We start from the raw sequence: 27,015 nt of genomic DNA, 5'->3' as shown, positions 1-27,015 counted from the left end.
TCCAAAGGGAGAAATATCAGACTCACCTCCTGTGTCTCAGTGTCCCTCAGCCTTGCTGTCTTTCAAGCTCATGAACTGCTTGCTCTGTCCTGGCCTTTCCAATGGGCAACTTTATGCAGGCCACATCAGTCCACTGCCTGGGGTCTCTGGCTCTTCCCACCACCACCAGCTTGACAAACTCCAGCCCAGGCTCCCAGATTCTGGCCTCCACAGCAGCTCTGGAGGAAGCAGGGTCTGAAACTTGTTAGTGTAGGGAAGTTCATTCCCTGTGGGGCAGACTTTAACACTGGGAGCTACACTGCCACTTCCCTCTCCATTTGCCCTCTGCTGTCTCAGTAAAGCCGACCCAGAGACCTGCTAGGAAGTGGAGGCCAGAGGGGAAGGCACTACACTATGTTGCCCTGCCTCCTTCCACACCTCCTTTCCATTTCCCCCGTGTTCACTGGCCTGGAATCACACTTCTAAATAAGGCCTCGGAACTCTAACCTTGCTGCAGGTTCTGTGTTCTAGGGAGCCCAGTTGAGTTGATGGACTCAGATATTTCTGTCCAACGCTTACCACACCGAGTGCATCACACAACTCAGAGCCTCCAGGAAACACAGTGGCCAGAATTCCAGCCCCGATCCACCACAGACTCACCCAGTGAGTCTGTGTAAATGCAGCCCCCTCCCAGCCTTAGCATCCCTTCCAGAACAAGGAAAAAAGTGGAAGAAATGCTGTAGTCTTTAATGTCTTGAGCTCTTTGGAAAAAAGACACAAGATGGGATAAGGCAGCCAAGGGGGAAACAAACTGTGTCCTGAAATAGTATAGCAGGAACAAGGGAAATTACACGCAGCCATTTCCATGACACAAAGCCAGAATCTTTTCTGCACTCTATTTCTTCCCTCCCAAACTGCACTTTTATGTGCAGACAAATGTACAATGGACATCCATTATCTGTCTCCTGGGGAGAGCTGCTGGGATAATTCTTCCAAATGTATTCTGGAAGAGGACCATGGAAAAGGACACGAGGTGAAGGAAGGAGGAGGGAATTCAGAGAGAAATCTGTTCATGGACTCCCAGTGGAGGACAGGGTCAGACGGCCTTCCGCACACCCAGGGTACTGCATTCCCCCCTCCTCAGCACTCAGAGCCTCTTTGCGTCCCACCAGCAAAGGGTGTGCCCCCCTTTACCATCTACACAGGCTGCAAATGCCTGAGTAAGGAGGATGCTGTGTGACCAGTGATATCCGTTGAATCCAATGAGACTAAACACGCGAACGTGGCAGGTGTCCAGTCGACGGCCAATGAATCGATCTGAAAGGGACTGGGGGAGATTGAGGATGCAGAGCTTATATGTCCCGGCACTGACTGCTGAAGAATTCTGAATGCAGGGGAAGGGCTCCAAGTGGGGTGAGGATGAGAAACAACTTGTAGGTAAAACACCACGAGTCAGGAGTGTAAGAAAAGGTTTGGAGGCCAGGCCCGGTGGCTCATGCCTGTAATTCCAGCAGTTTGGGGGGCCGAGGCGGTCTGATCACTTGAGGTCAGGAGTTCGAGGCTAGCCTAGGCAACATGGCAAAACTCTGTCTCTACTAAAAACACAAACATTAGCAAGGCATGGTGGTGGGAGCCTGTAGTCCCAGCTACTTGGGAGGCTCAGGCAGTAGAATTGCTTGAACCCGGGAGATGGAGGTTGCAGTGAGCTGAGACCATGCCACTGCACTACAGCCTGGGTGACAGAGTGAGACTCCATCTCAAAAGAAAAAAAAAAAAGGTTTAGAGACTTCACATTTAATTATCTCTTGAATGAGTAATTGGCAAAATAAACACATAAATACACATTAAAAATGAGTTGTTTTCAAAAAATCAATGCAAGGAAAATCACTTAAAACCATACACTTACATGGAAATTAAACAACCTGCTCCTGAATGACTTTTGGGAAAACAATAAAATTAGGGCAGAAATCAAGGAATTCTTTGAAACTAATGAGAACAAAGATACAACATATCAGAATCTCTGGGACACAGCTAAAACAGTGCAAAGAGGGAAGCTTATGGTGTTAAATGCCCATATCAAAAAGTTAGAAAGATCCAAAGTTAACAACTTAACATTACACCTAGAAGAACTAGAGAAACAAGAGCAAACCAACCCCAAAGCTAGCAGAAGACAAGAAGTAACCAGAATCAGAGGTGAACTGAAGAAAACTGAGGAGTGAAAAACCATACAAGAGATAAACAAATCCAGAAGTTTGTTCTTTGAAAGAATAAATAAGCTTGATAGACAACTAGGTAGACTAATGAAGAAGAAAACAGAGAAGGTCCAAATAAACACAATCATAAATTAAAAAAACTCTCAGAGATATGCACACCATCTATAACACCTAGAAGAAATGGATACATTGCTGGAAACACAAAATCTCCCAAGGTTGAACCAGGAAGAAATTGAACCCCTGAAAAGGCCAATAATGAGTTCCAAAACTGAATCAGAAATAGAAAGCTTAGCAACTGGAAAGGACTATATGGCTTCACAGCCGAATTCCACCAGATGCATAAAGAAGAGCTGGTACAATTCCTACTGAAACTATTACAAAAAAGTTGAGGAGGAGGGACTCCTCCTTAACACATCCTATGAGGTCAGTATCATCCTGGTACCAAAACCTGGCAAAGACTTAACAGAAAAAGAAAACTTCAGGCCAATATACTTAATAAACACAGATGTAAAAATTCTCAGCAAAAACCACAAGCACATCAAAAAGCTAATCCACCACAATCAAGAAGGTTTTATCCCTGGGATGCAAGGTTGGTTCAACATATGCAAACCAATAAATGCAATTCAGTGCATAAACAGAAATAAAAACAAAAACCATAAGATCATCTCAATAGATGCAGAAAAGGCTTTTGATAAAATTCAGCATCCTTTCATATTAAAAACCATTAATAAACTAGGCATTGAAGGAGCACACTCAAAATAATAAGAGCCATTTATCACAAACCCAAAGCCAATATCATACTGAATGGCAAAAGTTGGAAGCATCCCCCTTGAGAAATGGAACAAGACAAGGATGTCCACTCTCACCACTCCTGTTTAACAAAGTACTGGAAGTCCTAGCCAGAACAATCAGTCAAGAGAAAGAAATAAAAGGCATCCAAATAGAAAGAGAAGTCAAACTATCTCTGTTGGCAGATAATATGATTCTATACTTAGAAAAACCCATAGTCTCTACCCGAAAGCTCCTAGATCTGATAAATAACTTCAGCAAAGTTTTAACATACAAAATCAACATGCAAAAATCAGTAGCATTGCTATACACCAACAACACCCAAGATTCAAGAAAGCAATTCCGTTCACAATAGCCACAAATAGAATAAAATACTTAGGAATACAGCTAACAGGGAAGTGAAAGATCTCTACAATGAGAATTATAAAATGCTGCTCGAAGAAATCAGAGATGACACAATCAACCGAAAAAATATTTCCTGCTCATGGATAGGAAGAATCGATATTGTTAAAATGGCCATACTGCCTGAAGCACTTACAGATCTAGTGCTATTCCTATCAAATTACCAATGACATTTTTCACAGAATCGGAAAACAAATTATTTTATAACTCACATGGAACCACAAAAGAGCTCAAATAGCCAAGGCAATCCTAAGTGGAAAGAATAAAGCTGGAGGCATCATGTTACCTGACTTCAAACCATGTTAGAAGGCAACAATAACCAAAACAGCATGGTATTAGTACAAAAACAGACATATAGACCAATGAAACAGAATAGAGAACCCAGAAATAAAGCCATACACCTGATCTTCGACAAAGTCGACAAAACAAGCAATGGAGGAAGAACTCCCTATTCAATAAATGGTGATAGGATAACTGTCTGGCTAGCCATATGCAGAAAGTTGAAGCTGTATCCCTTCCTCACACTGTATACACAAATGAATTCAAGATGGATTAAAGACTTAAATGTGAAACATACAATTATGAAAACCCTGGAAGATAACCTAGGAAATACCATCCTGGACATAAGACTTGGCAAAGATTTCACAGTGAAGACATCAAAAGCAATAGAAACAAAACCAAAAATTGATAAACCATACCAATCAAACTAAAGAGCTTCTGCACAGCAAAAGAAATGTTCCACAGAATAAACAAACAACCTACAGAATGGGAGAAAATATTTGCAAACTATTCATCCAACAAAGGTCTAATATCCAGAATCTATAAAGAACTTAAACAAATTAACAAGCAAGAAACACTCACATTAAAAAGTGGGCAAAGGACACGATGGATTTTTTTTCAAAAGAAGACATACGTGCGGCCAACAACCATATGAAAAAATGCTCAACATCACTAATCATTAGAGAAATGCAAATCAAAACCACAATGAGAAACTCTCACACAGTCAAAATGGCTATTATTAAAATGTCAAAAAATAACAGATGCTAGCAAGGTTGTGGAGAAAAGGGAATGCTTTTACACTGCTGGTGGAAGTGTAAATTAGTTCAGCCATTTTAGAAAGCAGTGTGGCAATTTCTCAAATAACTTAAAAGAGAATTACCATTTGACTCAGCAATTCCATCACTGGGTATACACCCAAAGGAATATAAATCATTCTACTATAAAGACATATGCATGCATATGTTAATCACAGCACTATTCCCAATAGCAAAGACATGGAACCAACTAAATGCCTATCAATGGTAGACTGGATAAAGAAAATGTGGTACATGTACACCATGGAATACTACATAGCTACAAACAAAAGGAGATCATGTCCTTTGCAACAACATGGATGGAGCTGAAAACCATAATCCTAAATGAACTGACATAGGAACAGAAAACCAAATACTGCATGTTCTGACTTACAAGCGGAACCTAAACATTGAGAACCCATGAACACAAAGAAAAGGAACAACAGACAATGGGGCCGACTTGAGGAAGGAGGAGGGGAGGATATCTATCAGGTACTATGCTTATTACCTGGGTGATGAAATAATCTGTACATCAAACTCCCATGACATGCAATTGACCTATATAACAAACCTGTACATCTACCCTTTAACTTTAAAGAAACACAAACTGAGTTTTTCCAGCAGCAGTGGGCCAGAGTGTGGACATTGAGCTGAAGTCCTCAGGATTTCCTGATTTCTCCCTACTTTCAGATGATTTACTGACCTCAACTTTTTCCATGGGCAAATCAACTTGTTCTTTCCATATTAAAAAACTGGGGGCCATACAGGGGTGGCTCACACCTGTAATCCCAGCACTTTGGAAGGCTGAAGCAGGAGAATCATTTGAGCCCAGAAGTTTGAGACCAGCCTGGAAAACAAAGAGAGATCCCCATCTCTACAAAATATTGAAATTAGCTGGGTGTGGTGGCAGGCACCTGTATTCCCAGCTACTTGGGAGGCTGAGGTGTGAGGATAGGTTGAGTTTAGGAGGCTGAGGATGCAGTGAGCCATGATCGTGCCACTGCACTCAAGCCTGGGCAATGGAGTGATACCCTGTCTCAAAAATTAAATAATTAATTTTAAAAACCTGGAAAGTGGGGGCAAATCATCCAAGTCTGATTATGATGGCCCTGTTGATTAGTTCATCAACAGCCTGGCAGCTCAAGAACACAACTAAGAAAGCAAATTCCAACTGCTGGCATTGTTTGGATCTCTGGGAGGAACCCATGTCCCCACACTCTCTGAGCAATGTCTTGACGGTGGTTACAGGAAGGTTTAGGCTCTTTCTGGGAAATGGATAGAAAACATTGCATCCCACACACCAGCCATAAAGAATTAGAATTAATATCCAGAGTAAGACTGAGGAGGGAAGCACTTAATTCCTGCTGGAACAATGATGGTGTCGTGTCCCTTAATGTCCTACAAGGCTTACTTGAGTGACAAGTTTTCACACCCAAATCCCATAATTGTTCCCTCCACCTTTGCAGAATTTGCAGAGCATCTTATTCATAGGAGAAAGAACAGCTTGTACTTGACTTATACTTCTACTCTGCTACAGAGCATTAAATTCAGGAGAAATAATAAATACCTTTAGTACATATCATTACCCAAGATAGCTTGGTTCTCTCCCATAATTAAATATGATCCAGTTTTAATGGAGTCAGAGGGAGAAGGACAGACTTATCCCTGGGAGCTACAAGCAGGGCTGCTATTTAACTGAAAACAAGAGGCAAGGATATCAGACTTCTATAGTTCTTCCCTATGTGGGTATTTGTAATGTGAAAAGCAAGACTATGATTTCCTCTAACACTTGGGCAGTATTTGGTGGAATCTGTCACTAAGTGACATAATCACTGACCACTGACCCAGAAGTGGGCACTGATGGTGGGGGCACCGAATCCTGGCTCTACCCTTGGAAGCATGACCTGGGAACAGCTACATGACTCTCGCAGCCTAATACCTCATCGGCATCTGCCCCAAGAAGTGTGTGATGTCATCTATGTGCGAGGTGCTTGGTGCACAGGGGGGCTTTTTATTGCTCCCCTAACTGTCCCCCCATTCTCCTTCCCACTGTATTTCACAACATCTATTTTTCTCTCTTTTGGGTCATTTTCATTATGAACAAGTATGCTATCATTTCTCCCACTTAAAAGCAAAAACAAAAAACAAAAGAACACTCTTGACATGACCTCATTAAATAGCATCCCATTTCTCACCATTTACAGCAAAACTCTTCAAAAAAAAAAAAAGATAACTAGATGTACTATGTTCAGCTACTCTCTTTGCACATCCATATGTGTATTTAAAGACAAGGTCCCATTCTGTCACTCAGGCCTGGGTGCAGTGGTGGGATCATAGATCACAGCAGCCTTGAACTCCTGGGCTCAAGTGATCTTCCCGCCTCAGCCTCATGAATAGCTGTGACCACAGGCACGAGCCACCACGCTCAGCTATTTTTTTTTTTTAATTTTTGTATACATGGGGTCTGTTGCACAGGCTGGCTTCAAGCAGTTCTTCTCCCTAGGCCTCCCAAATACGTGCATTTTCTAAATGTTTTAATTGAAGTATAGCATTCTTACAGAAAAGTGCGCACACACACACACAAAGGTGTAAATAAAGCTCAATGAGTTTCCACAAGCATACAGCCAGTACCCAGGTCAGGAAAGAGAATGTCCCGGGCACCCACAAGTCCCTCCGCGCCCCTCTGCTGTGCCTGCTGATCCAAGTCCCAGCAGTGCAGCTCTGCATCGCTGGATGGTTCCCTTCCTCTCGCTCTGGAGTCCGCTCCTCGGTGCTGTCCCTCCCTGCATGCCTGAAGCTGCTCATCAGCGGTCAATGCTCCCACGGGCCCCTCATCACCGCGCCGGTGCTTGATCCCCAGCTCAGGCCTTACACTCCTACCCTCGGCCCAGACGTCTCCCTGGAGCCCCCATGGTTCAGTGCCTCCACGCAGAGGCCGACAGCTCCTGGAGTTGAGAGGCCCCGCTGCAGGTGCTGCCTATCCGGCTGCAGGAAACCCCTGGTCCAGGGCATCCCTCCCTTCCCTCTTCCTTTCACACTGCAACCTAAGCCCAGGGGTCATTCACCCAGAAGACACCCCGCAGCTCCCCACTGCTTATGAAATTCCCAGCCACTCCTGCAGCGCAGGTCTCCACGGTTCTCCGGTTGACCGCTGCCGTCGTCGCCCTGCGCCTCCTCCTCCGCCCTGTTCTCTGAAGGCTCCCGGGAGCATGTGGCCACAGGGGCTTCTCCTCCGCTCAAACCCCAGAGGCTTCTTATCCCAAAGTGGAAGCCCCGCTCGGTCACAGCCTAAAGAGTCTCGGGGTCTGCCCCTGTTGGCCCCGCCTTGTTAGTTACCCCTACCCCCATTCCCCACTCCACACCCGTGGCCCCCAGCCCCGCCGCGCTGGCCCCACCTGCCCCACGTGCTCCCCCCAGGGCCTCAGCACTGCAGGCCTCTCTGTCTGGAAGCTCCTCCCCAAGGGCTCCCCCTGGCTCAGCTGGCGGCTTTATCAGAAGACACCATCCTCTCCGCGAGCCCCGCAACGGCCACCCTGTTAAAAATGTTTCTCCCAGCTCCACGCTCCCCATGTCCATCCGCAGCTAATAGCCAGTGAGTAAAACGGAGAAAAGTAAAGCTGACGTTGCAAGGAAGAGAGGCAGGCGACGAGCACGTTAGCTCTGAGAAGCGGGATTTGGTTTGCTCTGTTCACTGCTGCATGCCTGGCACTTACTGAACACGTGGGAGGTGTTCACTAATCAGTGGGTAAATGAATGGATTCCAAGGGGCTTTGCTATTAGCTAGGTTGCACTCTTCTAGATTTTCAGTACCATAAAAAGAGTCTCTTTTTTCCCCTAGTTTGCCCAATTCCCTTTGCTGGTACTATTCATAAAATTCATAATCTGCTTCCTAATACCCTTTTCTCATTTAATTATTGTTATAATGTTGCAGTTAGTAAAGGAAAGAAACATTTTATGAAATGAAATTAGATCAAGACATAATAAATGCTTGGATGCAAAGACATCTGCCAGCACAGTCAACACAGGAACCCTCGGGCCTGCCCGGCGCAGGTCCAGGCCCAGTGCCCACCTTGGGGCAGGGATCTGGCTTTGGTCCCCGGCTGCCCCCATCACATGGGATGGAGTGAAGTGCCAATGAAGACCAATGCCACACCATGCTCAGACAGGCTTTCCTCCCCTGCAAGCCTTTCCAAGCAGGGTGGGGGGATGGTGAATTTAGAAGCAAGGACTGTGGTACTATTTTTGTTTGCAAACAGATAAAAGTCAAAGCTACATTGCAGAAAATATGGCTTTAAGGGTTAGAAATATTAATATTTCCCTCATGTGCCCATACTTGCTACCTCTGTGATTTCTGTTACTTATTAAATCCCTTGAAACTTCAGTTTTGTTAATCTGTAAAATGGAGATAATAATTTTCCACCTTCCGGACTCACTGCAAAGATTAAATAAGATAAAGTGTGTGCATTAACTAGCTGACAGCAGCCACTCAGCCAATTATGGGATTCATGTCTATCCTCAGTATCATTCACAAATGTCAGTTCCTAGATGAAGCCACACCACCCTAATCGCACACACCCACACCCTCCTCTGTATGAACTGGTTTACGAAGCGTGCTTGCAATGGGGGCTGGATGGAACATTGTTGGGCAAAATGAAGTTGTAGACAACATGCTGCCCTCATCTGCCCACCCACTCCCACCCCACAGCTCAGGGACAAGCCAGATGCCTCCCCCAGAGAAGGCAGGTGCTTCCGAACCTGCACATCCTGCTAGCTCTGGCCTACTGCTCACCAATGTTGGCTTTAGGCACATCTCTCAATCTCACTGAACCCTGATCTCAGCACCCATGTCATGGAGTTCCTATGAGATAATACATGTAAGACAGCAATATTCACAACCGAGCAACATCAGAACCCAGGGCATCCCTCCCTTCCCTCTTCCTTTCACACCACAACCAAAGCCCAGGGGTCATTTCTTCCAAAAGACATCCCGCAGCTTCCCACTTCTTATTAGATTCCCAGCCGAGACTGCAGCACAGGTTACCACGGCCCCTCCCGGGTGATGGCAGCAGCATCCATGAGGAGCTGGAGGCCTCCTCAAAATGCAGATTCCTGGGCTTTGCCCCAGAGACTCTGACTGAGCAGGTGTGTGGTGGACCAGACAGTGTGCATTTCTAGCAAGTGCCTAGGGGGTCCAGGACCACATCCTGGAAGCAAGGGTGCATGGCTCCAGCGCTGAACCTGGCGCACAGTAGGTGGTCAGCCAATGTTACCCACCTCACTAACACTTTGATTACTACTGTTATGCTACTTCATGAACATATTTTTAGAATTAGCAAAATCTGCTGGGAAAGGTGTGTCTGTGTCTTTCCAGGTGTTCCTTGGCCTCTGGACCCCCAGCACCTGGAGAACTCAGGTTTCCAGCAGGGCATGACCAGCAGCAGCTGCTCTGCAGGTGCCTCCTGGGAACTTTCACTGGCCTTACATCTCTAACCCTCAGGTAACCACACACCCTGGAAATCATTTTAACATCATTGTATGGGTCAGGAAACAGAGGCATGGGAGAGCTGCCTGCTAAATGGGACCAGGCTACAACAGGACAAAACAACATACTGGAGGTGCATAATTCTAGAGATGGCATCCCTCATTTTCTCCACTGCCCAATTTAATCAGACCACCATAAGATGTTGTTTTGTTTTTCTGTAATGGCTTGGCATGTTCCTTTGACTTCACTGAACAGTTATTTTGACAATGAGCAGACACAGCCTGACTGTCAGTGAGTACACTGTGATATGATCTGAGATAAAAGGGAAAAAAAACCCAAAGTCACACTTAGATGTCAAAGATTTCCTTGTGAACGGCACTGAGGGCCTGGAGAGCCTCAGCTCCATCAACATGCTCTTCGCCCAGGTGCATCATCCCCTTGACCCAACAAGGCAGCAGGATGTGCTGGCCACTGCGGCAGAGAGGGCTCCGGGCTTCCCCCTCTCCAGTCCTGGGCTTCGCACTCCCAGCTGGCCTCGCTTAGGAAAGCACTGATTTAATTTAGTGCAAGGATTCTCAGATTGCATCTGTTCTATTCTGTGCCACACTCTCCTTGGCAGCTGCCGGCTTCCCCACGATGGCCTGCTGGAGACCACGCGTCTGCGGTGTGGGCTGTAAACAGAATGCTCAGCAGCCTGGTAGCCGGCTGAGGCGTCCTGTGCAGGGCTGCTTGTTTCCAGGATCTGCAGCAGCTCCCGGAACCACCACTGCAGACTGAGGGGAGCTGCCTGGGATGGGAGTTCTGATTGGAGATGGATGCAGACACAGGCCCTGCCAAGGGGACTCAGCTCCACAGGTATCTTTATAAAAGTGTTAGCACCTCTTCTCTGTTGTGGTTTTACCACAGGGAAATCCATTCTCAAAGCACACTGAAAAGGGAGGCTGCAGCCAGCAGCCCTGAGAGCTCCTCTCTACGCCCATAGTGAAGGCAACACCTACACCCACCCCCGAAAATGTTTCCACTTCACCTCCAAAAAATGTGGTCAGAAGCCTCTATAGAAACTGCATTTCCCATTTGCAGCTAAACAAGTAATAGAAATCCTCTTCACTATCTAATGTATCAAACACCATGAGTCCTCAGACCCAAGCCTAAGAGGCTCTTACTGTGTTCAGAATAAAATTACTTTCTGAGAAAGACTCTAGACACAGTCTCTGCAGTTGTAGCCTTGCTCTTTATTATAATGGTGATCTTTTGGATAGAGACGCTGTCCATACCTTGCCCTGCACCAGAGACTGGGGCTTCAATCTGAACACACGGAGCAGCAGAGACCACGGACACCACAAAGGACTGGTCTCTCCTTTGGCCACATAGGCAGCCTCTCCCTTTGGCCCCTTGCCATCTATCCAGGGCTTCCATCCACCCAGCACTCTGTGGCACTTTTACATGGATGCCTCAGTGGCTGGGCCCCATGAAGGTGGGTGTGTCCCTATCCTTCCCCACATGGAGATGACACAGGGCTGGAGTGTACAAGGGAGGCTTCGGGGGTGCGTTTGATGTCACCTGTCCAGCTCCCAGGCCCAATCTCTCCTTCCCTTGCAAGACTGCTCTTGTCTATTGGCAGCATCAGGGTGCAGTTTATGTGGCACAGCAGGCTCTGCCCACCATGGGCCTGTGCCCACACCCATTTCTCCAGCTCCTGTGTGTCCCAGTCCGGGACCTCACCCTGGAGCAGGGTTCACTCATGCCTGCATCCACTCCACAGCCACCAGGCCCTGCCAGACCCAGGAGTCAGGCTTCCCACCCCATGCTTGTGCCGATGGAGAAGGGGTTCTGTGGCATTTGTGGGACGAAGTCACAAGAGAAGCTCCGACAGACCCTCAAGATCAAAGCTGGGTCTGGAACAACTGCTCAGCCTAGCCCCGGCAGATCAAGATTTCCCCACTGTGCCCCTCCAGCTACACCCCTGCCTGCAAAGGCTTCCCAACTTCTTGTGCCCTGTCAGGAAGCGCTTGCCCTCAGGAGGACCACAGACCACTCACCACTCTCCCCTGCTCCTCCTTGGATGTCAGAAAGAGGGGCCAGTCACCACTCAAGATGTGCAGGGGAAAACAGAAATCCCATAAAGGCAGGGCGGATTCTCCTCTCACTCGTCCAACAAACCCAACCAATACAGAAGCCATCAAGAAGCAACTGCTGGGCTCAGCCAGGAAATCTGTTTCAGACGAAGGACCTGCCAGGCTCAGTTGTGTGCAGCCCTGGTCCTGAACCCTAGAAGCTGGAGAGGGACCCTCTGTACCTTCCAGGCATCTTCAGCCCTCCCTGAGAACACCCCATGGGTGCCCAGCACCACCCTGACCCCAGGCCAGCAGAGGAGTGCCCTTTCTCCCTGTTTTGGTTGGGCACATAGCAGTGGGCCATGGTAATGCCGTCAGCTCACTCTGTAATTGGCAAGTAGAAATGTCTTTCTCTGATTAATGAAAATGTGAATATAGCTGATTTCTGAATGAGTACTCTGAACTTGCTAGAGAAAAATCTTTCCAAATATTTCAAAATGTAGGTTGCATAAGGGGCAACAAACAGGATGCTCTGTAGTGAAAAAGGCTGGGAATCGAAACCTTTAGAAGCCTTATGCTGGGGAGGAATGGCAGATGTCATGCTGAGATGTGCCATTTCCACAAGCAGGGCGTTTACCTGGGGCAGGTACATGGGGGCTGCTGTGGAACTGGAATCTATTTTACAGGAATGAGCCTTTAGCAAGGAAATCAGAACCCTACTTTTCTCCTCTCTCATTAAGTTCAATGTAGCCCACCTGGGCATGGTGTTTCCCGGCACTGGGGTCACCCCACACACACAACACCAGCACCTAAATGAAAGACAGCCTCCCAAAGGCCATGCGCCTTCTACCCAGCAGACACCGGCTTCAGTTCCAAAGCCTCTTCGGAACGCAGTCCCACCTCTGCGAGGACACAGCTGCATCTGCGGTGAGGCAGCCGGAATGCCTCCTCCTGGCCCCAGGGTGCCCCAACTTCTCCCAGCCTATCCTCCAACTGGGCAAGTGCTGACCCAGCCGTAGCAGGAGCTGTCTGGGCTTCCTCGCTTCTCCTCCTCGGCTGGGATTGCTGCCCCCACCCCCACCCTGTCAACACCTGCACACCACGTGCGACAGACCAAGGAGGCCTTACCTCATGGGACAAGTAGAAGGCTGCGATGCCCAGAGGCCAGAAGCAGCAGAGCATGGAGAAGACACTGAGGCCCAGGTGGTCCCGCGGGGGCATCATGAGGAAATTGTCCTCACTCTCTGTGTCGCTTGAGTAGTCGCTCTGCAAGAGAGAACCAGCAGGACAGGACAGGAGAGAAGATTAATAAAGGAGTCATCCTGGGGTGTCCAGGGATGTGGGATGACCCCTGGCTGGCGCAGGCCCTCCCCGCGAGGCAGCTGCAGTTGCTGACATTGTTCGAGTCATCGTTATTGCTGCAAGTACACAGCCTCCCAGGAAGGGCAGCCAGGTCAAGGAAATGCTTGCCAAGAGCAGGAAGATAATAATGCCAAGTACGGGGCTCTTGGGTCACTCGTTTGCAGAAGAAATCCTACAGAAAGCAGTATTTCTAAGATCGCTGGGATGTGAGTGCCTGGATGGTGGGGACAAAGGATGGGACTGGGGACTTTTCAGGGACTGCCTGCCTGGAAGCCACCTGCAGAACTGGCCCCGTTGCCACCATGCACTGTCGGTGTGTTCTGAGGATGGACTGGAGACTCTCAGAAGGCATAGTCCGGGCGTGTTTTTCTTTGTATTACGAGACTTCTCACTAGCGGACAAGGACAAGGCAAGGCTGATGTGGATCGACGGAGGACATTGTCCCCTCAATCTCTCTTTTAAGTTTCTCTTGACTCTGAACTGAGTCAAGACACAGGTGGGGCCTGATTTCCACCTGGAGCACGAGGGTGGCTTCCTGAGGAGCAGAGGATGGCCCTGTGAGCCTCAGCTGTGCCCTTCTGCTCTGTGGCCTGGTGGCAGGGGCTGAGTGAGACTCTCCTGGGGGTTCTGATGGAGAAGGTGTGTGCTGGGAGCAGGGAAACAGGGTGAAGCTGGGCACAGGAATTTACTTTTTAATTTTATATTTTAAAAAGTTTTTTTTAGGTTCAAGGGTGCACGTGCAGGTTTGTTTTATGGGTAAACTCATGCCATGGGGGTTTGGTGCACAGATTATTTCATCACCCAGGTATAAGCCTAGTGTGCAGCAGTTATGCTTTCTGCTCCTTTCCCTCCTTCCACCTTCCAACCTCTGGCAGGCCCCAGTGTCTGTTCTTCTCTTTGCGTCCATGGGTCCTCATCATTCAGCTCCCACTTACAAGTGAGAACGTGGGGTATGTGGTTTGCGATTCCACAGTAATTTTTGAAAAGCAGCTCAGATGATTCCAATGCTGACCTAGCAAAGAGAACCACTGCCCCACCCTCCCCACAAAGGGCAGGTGACTCCTCCAGGAGGCTGAATGTCTGGGCCCTGCCTTGGTGTTTGTGCAGAGGGTGCCTCCTGGCTGTCATTCCACTGGCTGGGCTCTTTCCTCATCAAAATTCGGAGCCCTCACACCAACTCTTCCAAACACCAGGGCCACCCTGCCTAGGCATTTGTCCTATACAAAGATGGTGCCCATCTTATTCCAGATATTGTTTCCTAGGAGAGTAGTGGCTCACTTCCTCTTGGAGGAGGCCCTGGCTTCCTAGCTCTCTGCCAGCTGCCCAAGGTTGTTAAGCAGAGGCCTCCTGCCACAAGCTGGAGCGCTTCGAGAATGACTGGCAGTGCACGGCAGTGACAGGGCCATTTCTTCAGGAGGCTTCCAGACAGACCCTGTGAAGCCAGACAAAAGTGCAGGTGGGCCCACCCCGTGAGTGCAGCACTTGCGTGGCTGCGAGCCCGCTGCTTACCACCGATGCCTGAGTGCCCCCAGACATTCCTCCTTACTAGCAGAAGCTGGGAAGGCCCACAGGTGACCACGGCTCCCTTTCCCATTTTTGTTAATTAAACACAAGTAAAACTGCCAATCAGAGCCTCTAATCACTGTGCAGCCAGCCGCAGGGCTGCAGTGAGACCTGAGGCTCCCTGGTACGGCATATTTTCATGGGATCAGTCCAACAATAAGGACTTCCCAGGTGGCCTCTCGTGGAACTTGGGCTCACTGTTTACTCGCCCCCCAACAAGCCTGCAGGGCAGGGACCTGAAGTGCCACTCCACCAACAGGGCAAGCAACTTGCTCAGGCTACAGTGCCAGCTCTTGGCCTTGCCCCTCCTGCTGGGCACAGGTCAAGGAGTCGCTGCCTCTGCTGTGGTGGCTGCTTCATGTGTCTGGGGCTGCGAAGCCTCTGTCCACGGAGCCAGGCTTGTGAGATTTCTCTTCTCTTTATTCTGCACATTGGCCCCCATATGGTCTCCGAACAGTAAGGAGATATGAAAATTGCCATCATTATGGCTAAGGGGGAAAAAAAGTGGAACAGCCCACAGGGATGCATAATTCATGGGGGAGTTGTGAGGCTCCAGCCTGTCCAGGTGGAGATGCTCACTTCCCAGCCTCAGATGCTGGAGTCTGGAATCTGCAAAAAGGACGTGCGGTGGGAAGGACAAGCAGTGGGGAGGGTGTGCCGCGTGGAGGATGTGCAGGGGGGAGGATGTGCAGGGGTGAGGACATGCAGGGGGAAGCACGTGCAGGGGGAAGGATGTGAAGGGGTGAGGATGTGCAGGGTAAAGGATGTGCAGCGGGGAGGACATGCAGAAGGGAGGACATATTGGAGGAGGCCATGCAAGGGGAAGGCCATGCAGGGGGGAGGCCGTGCCGTGGGGACAGCATGAGAGGGGAGGGCATGCAATGGGGAGGACGTCAAGGGGGTAGACCATGCAGTGGGAAGTATGTGAAGAGGGGGAGGATGTGCAGTGGGGAGGAAGTGCAATCGGGAGGGAGTGCAGTGGGGAGGGAGTGCAGCAGGGAGGACGTGAAGGGGGAAGACATGTGTGGGAAGGCCATGCAGGGGGGAGGACATGAAGGAGGGAGGCCATGCAGTGGAGAGGATGTGCAGCGGGGAGGACATGCAGGGGGTGGGACATGCAATATGGAGACTGTGCAGAGGGGAGGATGTGCAGTGGGGAGGACGTGCAGCAGGGAGGACATGAAGAGGGGAGGACATGAAGGAGGGAGGCCATGCAGTGGAGAGGATGTGTAGGGGGGAGGACATGCAGGGGGTGGGACATGCAATATGGAGACTGTGCAGAGGGGAGGATGTGCAGTGGGGAGGACGTGCAGCAGGGAGGACGTGCAGGTGGGAGGACGTACAGTGCAGAGGATGTGAAGGGAGGAGGCTGTGCAGTTGGAAGGACTTGCAGGGGTGAGGACCTGCAGTAGGGAGGATGTGCAGGGGTGAGGACATGCAGTGGGGAGGAAGTCCAGTTGGGAGGACATGCAGCGGGGAGGATGTGCAACATGGAGCACATGCAACATGGAGGAAATGCAGTGGGGAGGATGTGCAGTATGAATGGCATGTAACATGGAGGCTGTGCAGTGTGGAAGGCTTGCCCCATGGAATCTGGGTATCTGCCCAGCTGCACCTCATCACACATGGCCCTGTCGACTCCACTCTCCATCCCTCACTGAAAACACGTGGCTTTGGGGGTGTCAGAGAGCTGGTTTTGGAACTGCTGAGCTTCAGAAGGGGCTATCTCTGTAGGAGATGCTCGGGAGGTCCAACCTCTGACAAACCAACCCATGTCCAAGACTCCTGAAAGCAGCAGAGCCAGGCTGGGGAATGGCCATTTCTCCAGTGCGCAGCTCAGCCCTTGACCTCAGGGAGCATGGAAGGGGCTATCTCTGTAGGAGATGCTCGGGAGGTCCAACCTCTGACAAACCAACCCATGTCCAAGACTCCTGAAAGCAGCAGAGCCAGGCTGGGGAATGGCCATTTCTCCAGTGCACAGCTCAGCCCTTGACCTCACGGAGCATGGCAGCCATGGATCCCGATGTATCCTTGCAAAAAAACAAAAAATCCACCTGTCTGTTTATTTATCTTTTAGTTTCTTTATTTTTAGTTTACAAATGGTGTTATTATTATCTTCATTGTCGTTGTCATTTCTGTTTTACAAAGGACAAAGCTGAGGCTCCAAGAGGTTAAAACACGTCCACTCACAAACCATCCTGTGAGTGGCTGCTGGAGTCTGGAATCCCCGATGCCAACTGCACACCCAGGGCTCTAAGCTGCGTGCTGGGTTTGCACATGGCTGCTTTGGCTGCACACAAACCCCACTTTGCCTCCATTGCTTCTCGTGAGAAGATGAGGTGTCTTCCTCCCCTCTCCCTGCCAGGACTCTGATGACTCTGCTTCTTGCTAAGTCTGTCTCATGGTGGTGACGGAGAGGCCCATGGCAACAGTGAGGTTTTCCCGATCTTAGTCAACGCTTGGGGAACCGTTGCCCCGGACCACATAGGCACTTGGAGGCATTGCCTTCCATCTTTAGAAATTGCTTTAGCATTACACAGTCCCCAAGAAGCAAAGATTTAGCTTTTGGGGCACTCCTCCAGTCTTCACAGATTTTAATTTAGAAGCATAAAGGAATCACACTCTGTAAATTACCAAGCTGAGGCTAGAAGACATCAAAATAATTTGTCAACTTTGATTGAAATAGATTTTAAAAACTCAGGGGTGGGCATGGTTGTTCACACCTGTTATCTCAGCACTTTGGGAGGCTGAGGTGGAAGGATCACTTGAGGTCAGGAGTTCGAGACCCGCCTGGGCAACATGGTGAAACCCTGTCTCTACTAAAAAAATATAAATAACTGAGCTTCGTGGTGCATGCCTGTAGTCTCAGCTACTTGGGAGGCTGAGGCAGAAGATTGCTTGAACCCAAGGAGTGGAGGTTGCAGTGAGCCAAGATCGCATCATTGCACTCCAGCTGGGGTAACAGAGTGAGGCTCCCTCTCAAAAATCAAACAAACAAACAAACAAACAAAGCTCAGACAAATTACAGGGCAGGCAAAAACACCCCAGCTCTTTTCTTTGTTCCTCTTCTGCCAGGAATGTTCTGGAGTATAAATGGTTGTGGGCATCATGCCACTCGCAAGGAAGGAGAGGAGACGAGGCTGGCCTAGGAGAGGCCACACAAATACCAACAAGCCAAGCAGAGAAATACACACAATCCCCAACACCAAGAAAGACTCATCATTCACTGCAGCTGTCTTTAAGAATCCTCTTCATGAGTCATTTAATCTGTACATCTGCGGACTGAAAACATTGCGAAGGAGTCTGCAATTCATGCAGAGGTCCCACAATTTTGAGCTAAAGCCAAGGCAGAGAAAGGCAGGTGCCCTCCAGGGCCGCCCATTCTACTGCATCGCCTGCCTGTTCTAGCCCAGTTTTCCTTACCTCCACAGAGGGAGAGGGCTCTCAGTTCCCTCGGGGTTTTCTTCCTGGGGATATTTTAACAAAATAATCATAGCACAGGGCATGACACCAAATGTTTGCACATCACAATGTTCAGCATTCGTGGCAGCTTTGTGAGCAAGAGTGTGAGGCGCCTGTTTCAGGAGTGGGAAGCTGAACCCCGCCCATGGCTCACTTCTCTGTGCTCACCGACTCTGGTGAGCATCTCACGCACCATCCAAGGGTGGTGGTCCCAATGGCCACATCTGCACTGAGGAGCCTGGCAGCCACTGGCCAACGTGGAGCTGTGTCCGCTTAAAGTGCTCACAAGTACACACAACCAACACTGGTCCCTCAGTGACACCACATGCTCAGGAGCCACACGTGTCCCATGCCTGTCACATGGGACAGCACAGATGCAGAACGTTTCCACCACCTCAGAAGGTCCTATTGGACTGTGTCGTTCGTTGTATAGAGCACCTTTGACATAAGTGACTCCATATTAGAAAGACTCCATCTTATATTTCATAGGGCAACAGAGTTTTCAAACAGAGATCAGAGTTTTTTTGCCTGATCAATAAAGGCTGCATCCAACCAGACAAGGATTTAACCAAGCACATTCTGCCACTATTAGTCCTCAACAGAGAACTCTGCAGCCGTAAAAAGAGCAAGACTTCAGCAGCTCGAAAACAGTCATTTTAACAGACACCATCTTGCCATCACTTGTGATAAGGGCCCAGCATCTGCCGTTGAAGGCTCCGCCCACAGCAAAGACTCTTCCTTGCAAGACACTGACCACTGACGGAGCACCCGGGCCAGGCCAGTGTATTCTTTCCATTCTCGCCACTCTCCCTGGACTGGAACACGAACCCCTTTACCTATCCCTTTTCTCTTGATGTTAAATGTTACTTAGTTTGTTGTGGAATGTTTAATCTATAACATTTATATGTTGATTAAATATACTGTGATGTACGGTTTGCAATACTGACTGATGGGTGGCTCGGCTCAAGCCTGCGTGCCCGCCACTCTCACTCTCGAGGCAAGGGGAAGCACTAAGGAGAATACCTCCTGGGAACTCCAGGGAGCTCGTGGCCTTTATGATGGAGAATGCAGCATCAATAAAAAGACTGACACTGTGGAAAGGCACAAAAGTGAGGATCTGGTGATCTCTGACCTTGCACTCACAGCAGTCTCGTGGGATCTGACCCTCTTTACTCTGGGCTTGGCGTTTTCCACCTGCAGGGAGCTCCCTGCTGCTCCTCCCACATGCGTGTGTGCCCTGCCTGCATCAGAGCCTGTGCACCTGCCGTCCCCTAAGCCAGGATGCACATGTGCCTAGCTTGCCCACTTCATTTGGGGCTTTTGCGCAAATGCCACTTCTCATCAGAGCCTTCCCTACATAGCTGCAAAGCTGCCACCACCTTCCCAGCCCCTCTATCCCCAGCCTGCTAGGGGCTTCTCTGCATTCACGTGATACTGATTTGTCTACTTTCTGACTCTCTTCCTTTTTCTTTTTTTTTTTTTTTTTTTTGAGACAGAGTCTCGCACTGTCTCCCAGCTGGAGTGCAGTGGCGCGACTGGGGCTCGCTGCAACCTCCACCTCCCAGGTTCAAGCAATTATCCTGCCTCAGCCTCTGGAGTAGCTGGGATTACAGGTACGTGCCATCATGCCTGGCTAATTTTTCTATTTTTAGTAGAGACGGGGTTTCACCATGTTAGCCAGGCTGGTCTCGAACTCCTGACCTCAAGTGATCCACCTGCCTGGGTCTCCCAAAGTGCTGGCATTACAGGCGTGAGCCATCATGCCCATCCCGACTCCCTTCCTCTAAGCACCAGGAGGGCAGAAATCTGCACATTTTATCCAAAGCTGTATCCTAAGTGCCCAGAACAGTGCCTGGCACATAGTAGGACCCACACGCATTTGCTGAATGAATGAGGGATTCGCCTGTGGCCTACGCCAGTATGAACAACACTAACTAAAGTGGTGAAGCCCCTATAATTTGCACAGAGGACAGTGGAGTAACTAGCAGCTCCACCTTCCTTTGGGCCTATCATTACCCATGAATACTCTGCATTCAGCCCTGCTGCCTGACCTCTGATCCTCTCTTCACCCTCTGAAATGCCTTCCTATGCTCTCCAGGGCATACATCTTCACCATCATTTACATGTGCCTCCAGAGAAGGGTTTCAACGTTGGGTGAGAATGATGACTTGGCCACGCTCAAGACTGTCTTATTTATGGTGGCTCCAGGGCAACTGAGGACAGGACCAAGGACAGCACCTGGGAAAGCTGTAGGCGGAGGACACAGCTCAAGCCCCTCTGCATCTACGGGAGGTGCACTCATGTTCTCTGGTCTTGGCAGACAGCCTGGAGCGAGATACCCTCTGTCCACATCACAGGTGTGTGGAAGTGGACCCAGCTGCCTTTGAGGTCTCCAGGCAAGAGCTTCCACTCCCACAGAAGGGAATGAGTCTTCGTGAGCCACGTGGGTGAGGCCCGTGTCTGAGATGTGAGCCATGGAGACCTTGCAGGGCCAGTGCTGGGGCCATCCTCCTGCACCTGCACCATCGGGGCAAGCCCCAGGGGTCCACTTGGGTCCCTCAGGGGTTTTCTGTGTGCTGCCTGGCTGTAGAAGACCCGACCCCTTCTGCCCATGTCAAACCATCCTCTCTGCACCAGGCTTCTTCAACATCTCGAGGCCCCTTGTTCTCTCCTTTACTTGAAGTCAGGTCACGTAAAAACCACAGACATCTCCTGAGAACCCCCAGTGTGCGATGCACAGAGGGCTCACACGTACACAGCTGTAATGGAGATCTGGGGGTTCCAGAGTGCAGAGTCCTAGGAAACCATGTTTTCATATTTGAACACACATTGCCCTAAATTACTGACCAATCATCTTGGGTATATGCTGTCATACTTTTAGTTTTTCCTCCTAGGTAGCAGTTTGTTTTTGTAGAAAGAGGATATTTCACATACTGGTGTGAAACAAGCAACAGCAAACTGACAAAACCCCTCCACTTTAAAACTGCCTTTTAAAAAGCTTGTCTGCTGAGCAGGTTGTTACATTTGGATGGGTCAGGTGGAGAATTGAGGAAGGGGCTGGGAAGAGATCCATGGCTTTCTCAACAGAAGTGAGGATTTAGGAATCCTTACGGACGTCCATGCTGGATTGCTGAGAGATGGGATGGGGAGGAGGAGACAGGGGGCCACGGAGGTGTCAGGGCCTGAGGCACTGCTGAGGGTGGGGAGCCAGTGCCCAGCCTGGGGGCAGGGCTGGGGAGTCCAGGGACGGGGGTGGTCATTACTCTTTAGCACATGGGTAGAGTTCATGTCTGTGACTCCCTTCCCATCAGCGCCAAGTGCTCAGATGCGATCTGTGAGTTCACAACTCAGGAGTCAACCATGACAAGGGGCAAAGCAGATCTCAGAGCCCTGCCTTGACCCAGCCCCTTCCAGGTATGTGATGCCAGGGGCACGTGCCCCCCGATCAACTGTCTTCCATCACACATCGCAACAGCCCAAAGCAGGTACAGCAGAAACGCTCAACAATCATCAGCCACAAACTAGAGCTCGGAACCATCATAAGAAAATGAAATCGTGGGCAATGTCGTTAAAATGTCAACTGTATTTCACTCTTTATTCTAATTCCTAAAATCTGAGAATTCAGTTATTCTTTGTTAATCAGCTCTCCGTTACCCAGATAATTCAACCAACAAAAACACCAGATTTTCTAGTAAATCAGTATTTCTAATTGCAACATATTAAATTTTGCTGTAGTCACAAGGATATATGTACCTTTGTGCCCCTGAAAATGGGGAAAACATGCCCTCTGCCATCAGTGGTGGGCCTGGTCTAACCATTTGGTCTCCATTTGGTTTTTGAGGGACGTCACAGAGCACAAGACAATGTGGGTGGCGATGCCATGTGTCACTGAAGGAGAGGGACTTTCGTGCTGTCACCAATGCAGTGGTTTCTCACTGTGCTCTTCAGGGCCTGGGGCCTCCATGAAAGGGCAAGTGGTGGTGGGGGGTGGGGGGTGGATGTCTCAGAGTCCCTGAACCTGCCCAGGCCCAAACAGCTCAGGCTTTTCCTGTTTTGTGTATTGGCTTCCCAGGCAATCTTTTCTAAAACAAATGGATCTCAGCTAAAATAAATAAATTAATGTATAATGTTCAAAAATGAGCGAGTCAATGCATCATTCAGAAGTAAACAGATTTTTCCTCCTAGTAGTATCTAGTCCAATATTCCTAAATCATTTTATATTCTTTGAGGAGGGAGGTATTTTTAGAAGAAAATAATCCAGTTAGGTGCATAAAATATGAAACTTTTCTGTACAGAAAAATATATTAACCTCGCAAGATAAATTAAATAAAACACAAGTGCCTTGCACGTCCTAGAACAAATGAGATGAAGTTCCCATTGTGAGCGTTTGGGGCTTGACTGCTGTAAATGAGGTGCACACCACACTGCAGCCCTTGGAGGTCAGGACTGACCTTTTCTCTTTTGGAGGCTCCCAGTTTGATTCTGGGGCCAGAGTAGATGCTTGCAAATATCTGAAGAAGATTATTTGCAAACAGACTCTCTGGGAATAAATGAACGTTCAGTGTGTATGGGCAGAACGGTTGAAGCTGACCAGACCTGCCTTAATGGATCACCTCCCTCCTATTTCTTTAAATTTTGTTTTCTTCCTTTGGGATGGGTGCTTTAGGTCTTAGCTCCTAGCACATCCCCATGAAGACTCAATTCCCATCATCAATAGACATGATTAGTGGGAGACTTGAACTCCCTTTCAAAAACGTTCAGCTCTTTGAGGCAGGGATGGGGTCCTGGAAGGCAAACTTTGGGAAGAAAGCCCTTGTAAGGCTGCATTCTGCATTCACTTGTGTCAGACAAAAACCTCACCAGAAGTAATGGGATGAGGCTGGGGAAGCAGATCCAGGGTTTCCCTGGCAATATCTACCGTGCTCCAGGGAGACAAGCATTCATTCACAAAGGGAAGTTGTCAAAAGAGAACTGTCTCTGTTAATGTCTGCTTGCCCTGGGTAAAGCGCAAATGTATTTCTCCTCTGAGAAGTTTCTGATTAGCACCTAACGACGGCCCTAGGGATCTGTAATGTTCTGGAAGCAGGAGCCGAATGAAATGAAATTCATTAAGATTCACCTCTGTGTGTAGCTCCTGGTTTGTCTTTGTGAAGGTAATGGTGTTGTACACTGGACTTCAGGTTTTATGATGTGATAAGACATATCATTATATTAGAGGACTGGTTTTCCATATTCCTGCATTAATTGAAATACTTGTCTTTTAACTAGCTATAGGCATTTAATCCAATGGTTAGAGTAGGATAAGAAGTTCCTTCATTGAGTTCACCCATCAGGCTAAGTTCTTCCTGTGGCCTGGAAGTGCTCAGTGGCCTGGGAGGGCAGCTTTAGCAAATGCATTATTTTTATTTATTTATTTATTTACTTATTTATTTATTTATTTTAGAGACAGAGCCTAGCTCTGTCACTCATGCTGGAATGCAGTGGCACAATCTCGGCTCACTGCAACCTCCACCTCCCAGGTTGAAGCAATTCTCCTGCTTCAGCCTCCTGAGTAGCTGAGACTAAAGGTGCATGCCACCATGCCTGGCTAATTTTTTTTTTTTTTTAGGTTTTTAATAGAGACGGGGTTTCACCGTGTTGCCTGGGCTGGTCTCAAACTCCTGAGGTCAGGCAATCTGCCCACCTTGGCCTCCCAAGGTGCTAGGATTACAGGTGTGAGCCACCGTGCCCCGCCCAACAAACGCATTCTTGAGGCCTGGCTCCTTGCAGCAGGGCTTGAATAAAGGATTCAGGTGCAATTGCTTTTTTGGGAGGTGATCTCAGCAAAGATGATGGGGAAGAGAAGTGGGAGCCTGGAGGCTGCTCCTGTTGGGACCTCGAGGAAATCAGTGTAAGATGTATTCTGAGTTATCTCTCTGGAATAAACTGACCCTGGTCTCCTGGGGGCAGAGATTCTCCCACCCTTTGCAGGGCAGACTTCAGGTCTTCAGAGAAAGTTCAGGCCCAGGGGTGTCTCAGGCAAGGGTAATACCTGAGAAGGTATGCGGTAAGGGGAGCTGAGAGCACCTGCTGCAGAGCCTGTGGAGGAACTGGGGGTTGCTGGATACCCCCATTACTGCCCTGGGGCAGCCCTATGTGGAACACGACCATGAGACTCCGGGACACTTGAGGTGACAGACACATGACGAATACGTCATGCAGGATGAGAAACCTCATCACCGCTGCCAAACAGATGGGTGCAATGAACAGATGCATACCTTGGTCTTCAAAGACAGGGTGGGCCAAAGCTTTCCAGGACTTGGTGTGAAAGATCACTACGTGATTCAGGTCAAAGTGACCAGGGCGCAGCAGGCCATCAGTGTAAGCTGGCGATGATACTGTTTTTTCCTTCTTTTTCATTCTCGTATGTTTTTATTTTCACAGTGTGGATATAATTTGTGTTGTACACTGGACTTCAGGCCTTGTGAAGAAGGGTCTGGCAGCCCCTGACTCATTAAAGGACTTGGGTGCAGGGAAAGCAGCACAGGCAAAGCTGGGGGTAGGGAGTGGGCATCACACACACAGGACTGTGGAGAGCCAGACCACTTCTCCCTGCCTGAACAAAACCGAGCTCATCCCACATCAGTCTACGTGACTGGGAAATAAATAGGGATGCAGCCTTCTATGACCCATCCAGAAGGGCTGGTTTCATAGCTGAATGTCAAGTTATCATTGCCTGTTGATCCAGTTACTAAATGAGTACCTCTGCTTACAATGTACGTTGCTTGCATGGTAATTCTCACTTGCGCCACAGGAATGCTCTTCACAGGATGCCCACTCTCAAAAGCAGAACAGACCCACCGCCAGGAGCCAGAAGGAACTTACAGCAGAGCAGTGGGTAAAACTTCAGACTAATGTGGGTCAGGACGGGGGCTGGGAGGTGGAGGAGGCTGGTAGAGTGCCAATCCTCCCTGGAACAGAGGGCAAGCTTGGAGGAACCTAACATCCATCCATCCACACTACCCATCTGAATCGTCTCTGAGCTTCTTATGAGCACCAAGAATGATTTCCCCATTTTTCCTCTGTATATCTCACCCTTCCTCCATCCTTAACCCCTGGCAACCACTGCACTATCAGTTGTTACAGTTTCATCTTTTCAAAAATGCCATGGGAATGGAAAGATACAGTATACAACCTTTTGAGTCTGGCCTTTTCCACTCTTGAGATCCATCCAGCTTGCTCTGGGAGGGGTGCATATGAACACAACTGTATCTCTTCCTTTAAGAGGCCAGTGGCCATCTCTACTCCCCATATCCTGCCCAACCCTGTCCTCCACCCAAGGGCACCAGAAGCTTCTTCGGCTTGAATGAGAACCACCTTACTCCAGAGTGGGAAGAATGTGGGTCTCCCACCTGACCAGTCGCTCCACGCTCTCAAGAGTTCCAGGCAGTGGCCAAAGTCACCAGCCCTCTGCAGTTTGAGAGCCTTAAATCTGCATCTCCCATCTCTGCAACAAGAAGAGCCAGCTGCCGAAGACGTGGGACAGGAGAACCCTGAGTTCAGGTGATTCCAGGAGCCTCCCGCCCAGTCTCTCTGAGCTCTCCTGGCTGGCCCTCTGGCCACATCCCCTCACGCCAGAATGCGACTGTGGTTCAGCTGGGCTGCCTAGGTTGCAAGGATTTGAGTATTTTCCAAACTAAAGTCTTACTGAAACACCAGGGGTTAGGTCTAGGTCCTGCTGCTCGCCACACAGAAAGCCAATGACTGACACAAGGAGTATTGCCAAGGAAGAAGGCTTTAATTCAGTGCTACAGCTGAGGAGATGGGAGCTCAGTCTCAAATCCATCTCCCTGACCCACTAAAATTAGGGGTTTATATAGCAGAGAAGTAATGTAACAGTGTGTAAGAAAATAGGAACCAGGGAGGCCTAAGGAAGCAATCAAGTGATGAATGAGGGGTCTGGCATCTCCTTCTCTGGATACAGTGATCTGGTAAGTTTCAGTTCTTTGATAATGTTTTTGGGTTGAAAGGCCTGAAGGTCCTCTCTTGAAGAAGGAGCTCAGATAAAACAAATGTAAGTTTCAGGCTTTAAGATCAGAAGGGTCAATGTCTGTTTCTTCAAAAAAACTGTCAATGGGTCAATTTCAAAAGGTTGCCTCTGTGTAAAACCAAATTATAGTAAACCTCTGGTTATTTATCAAGGGATGGGCTGGGGTGTTCTAGGTAATTGGACATTAGCTATTTTTAATAATCACTAATTTCCTTTTTTTCTTCACTGTTCTAAAATGTTCTGCTTTGTTGAAAGAAAAGCATGTATTTAAGTGATATTTTTAGTTACAGTTTGAAGACTACAGAAAGAATATTCAAATTCATTAAACATGACTTCATATAATATAAATGTATATCTATGTGTATATATGTATAAGTTATATATATACACTTTGAAATATTGTGTGTGTGTGTATATATATATGCACTTTGAAATAATTTTGGACTTACATAAAATTTTCAAAAATAGAACAGAGTTCCTGTAGGAACTGCAAAGATAGAACAGAGAGTTCCCATATACCCTTGCTTGCCTCTTACATAACCATAATGCAATGATCAAAATCCAGAAAATGACATTGGTATAACACTTCTGACTAAACCACAGACCT

At 48.6% G+C, this 27,015-nt stretch overlaps 1 protein-coding gene across 7 annotated transcripts in view; it reads right to left on the bottom strand.

Moving 5' to 3' along the window:
- Positions 1-27,015, bottom strand: part of SYNDIG1 (synapse differentiation inducing 1) — a 226,047-nt gene that overhangs the window by 95,685 nt on the left and 103,347 nt on the right. For 6 of the 7 annotated variants that reach the window (XM_034947455.3, XM_034947456.3, XM_003829360.5 and 3 more), the window contains exon 3: positions 13,121-13,258. The exons of the other annotated variant lie outside the window; for it this stretch is intronic. In XM_034947455.3, the coding sequence (XP_034803346.1) occupies positions 13,121-13,258 (138 nt within the window). The remainder of the gene's footprint in view (positions 1-13,120; positions 13,259-27,015) is intronic. 7 annotated transcript variants of the gene reach the window in all.

Source organism: Pan paniscus, chromosome 21, assembly GCF_029289425.2.
Source record: "Pan paniscus chromosome 21, NHGRI_mPanPan1-v2.0_pri, whole genome shotgun sequence".
Taxonomy (NCBI): Eukaryota; Metazoa; Chordata; class Mammalia; order Primates; family Hominidae; genus Pan; species Pan paniscus.
Note: the sequence above shows the minus strand (reverse complement) of the source record. Positions and strands in the feature narration are given on the sequence as shown.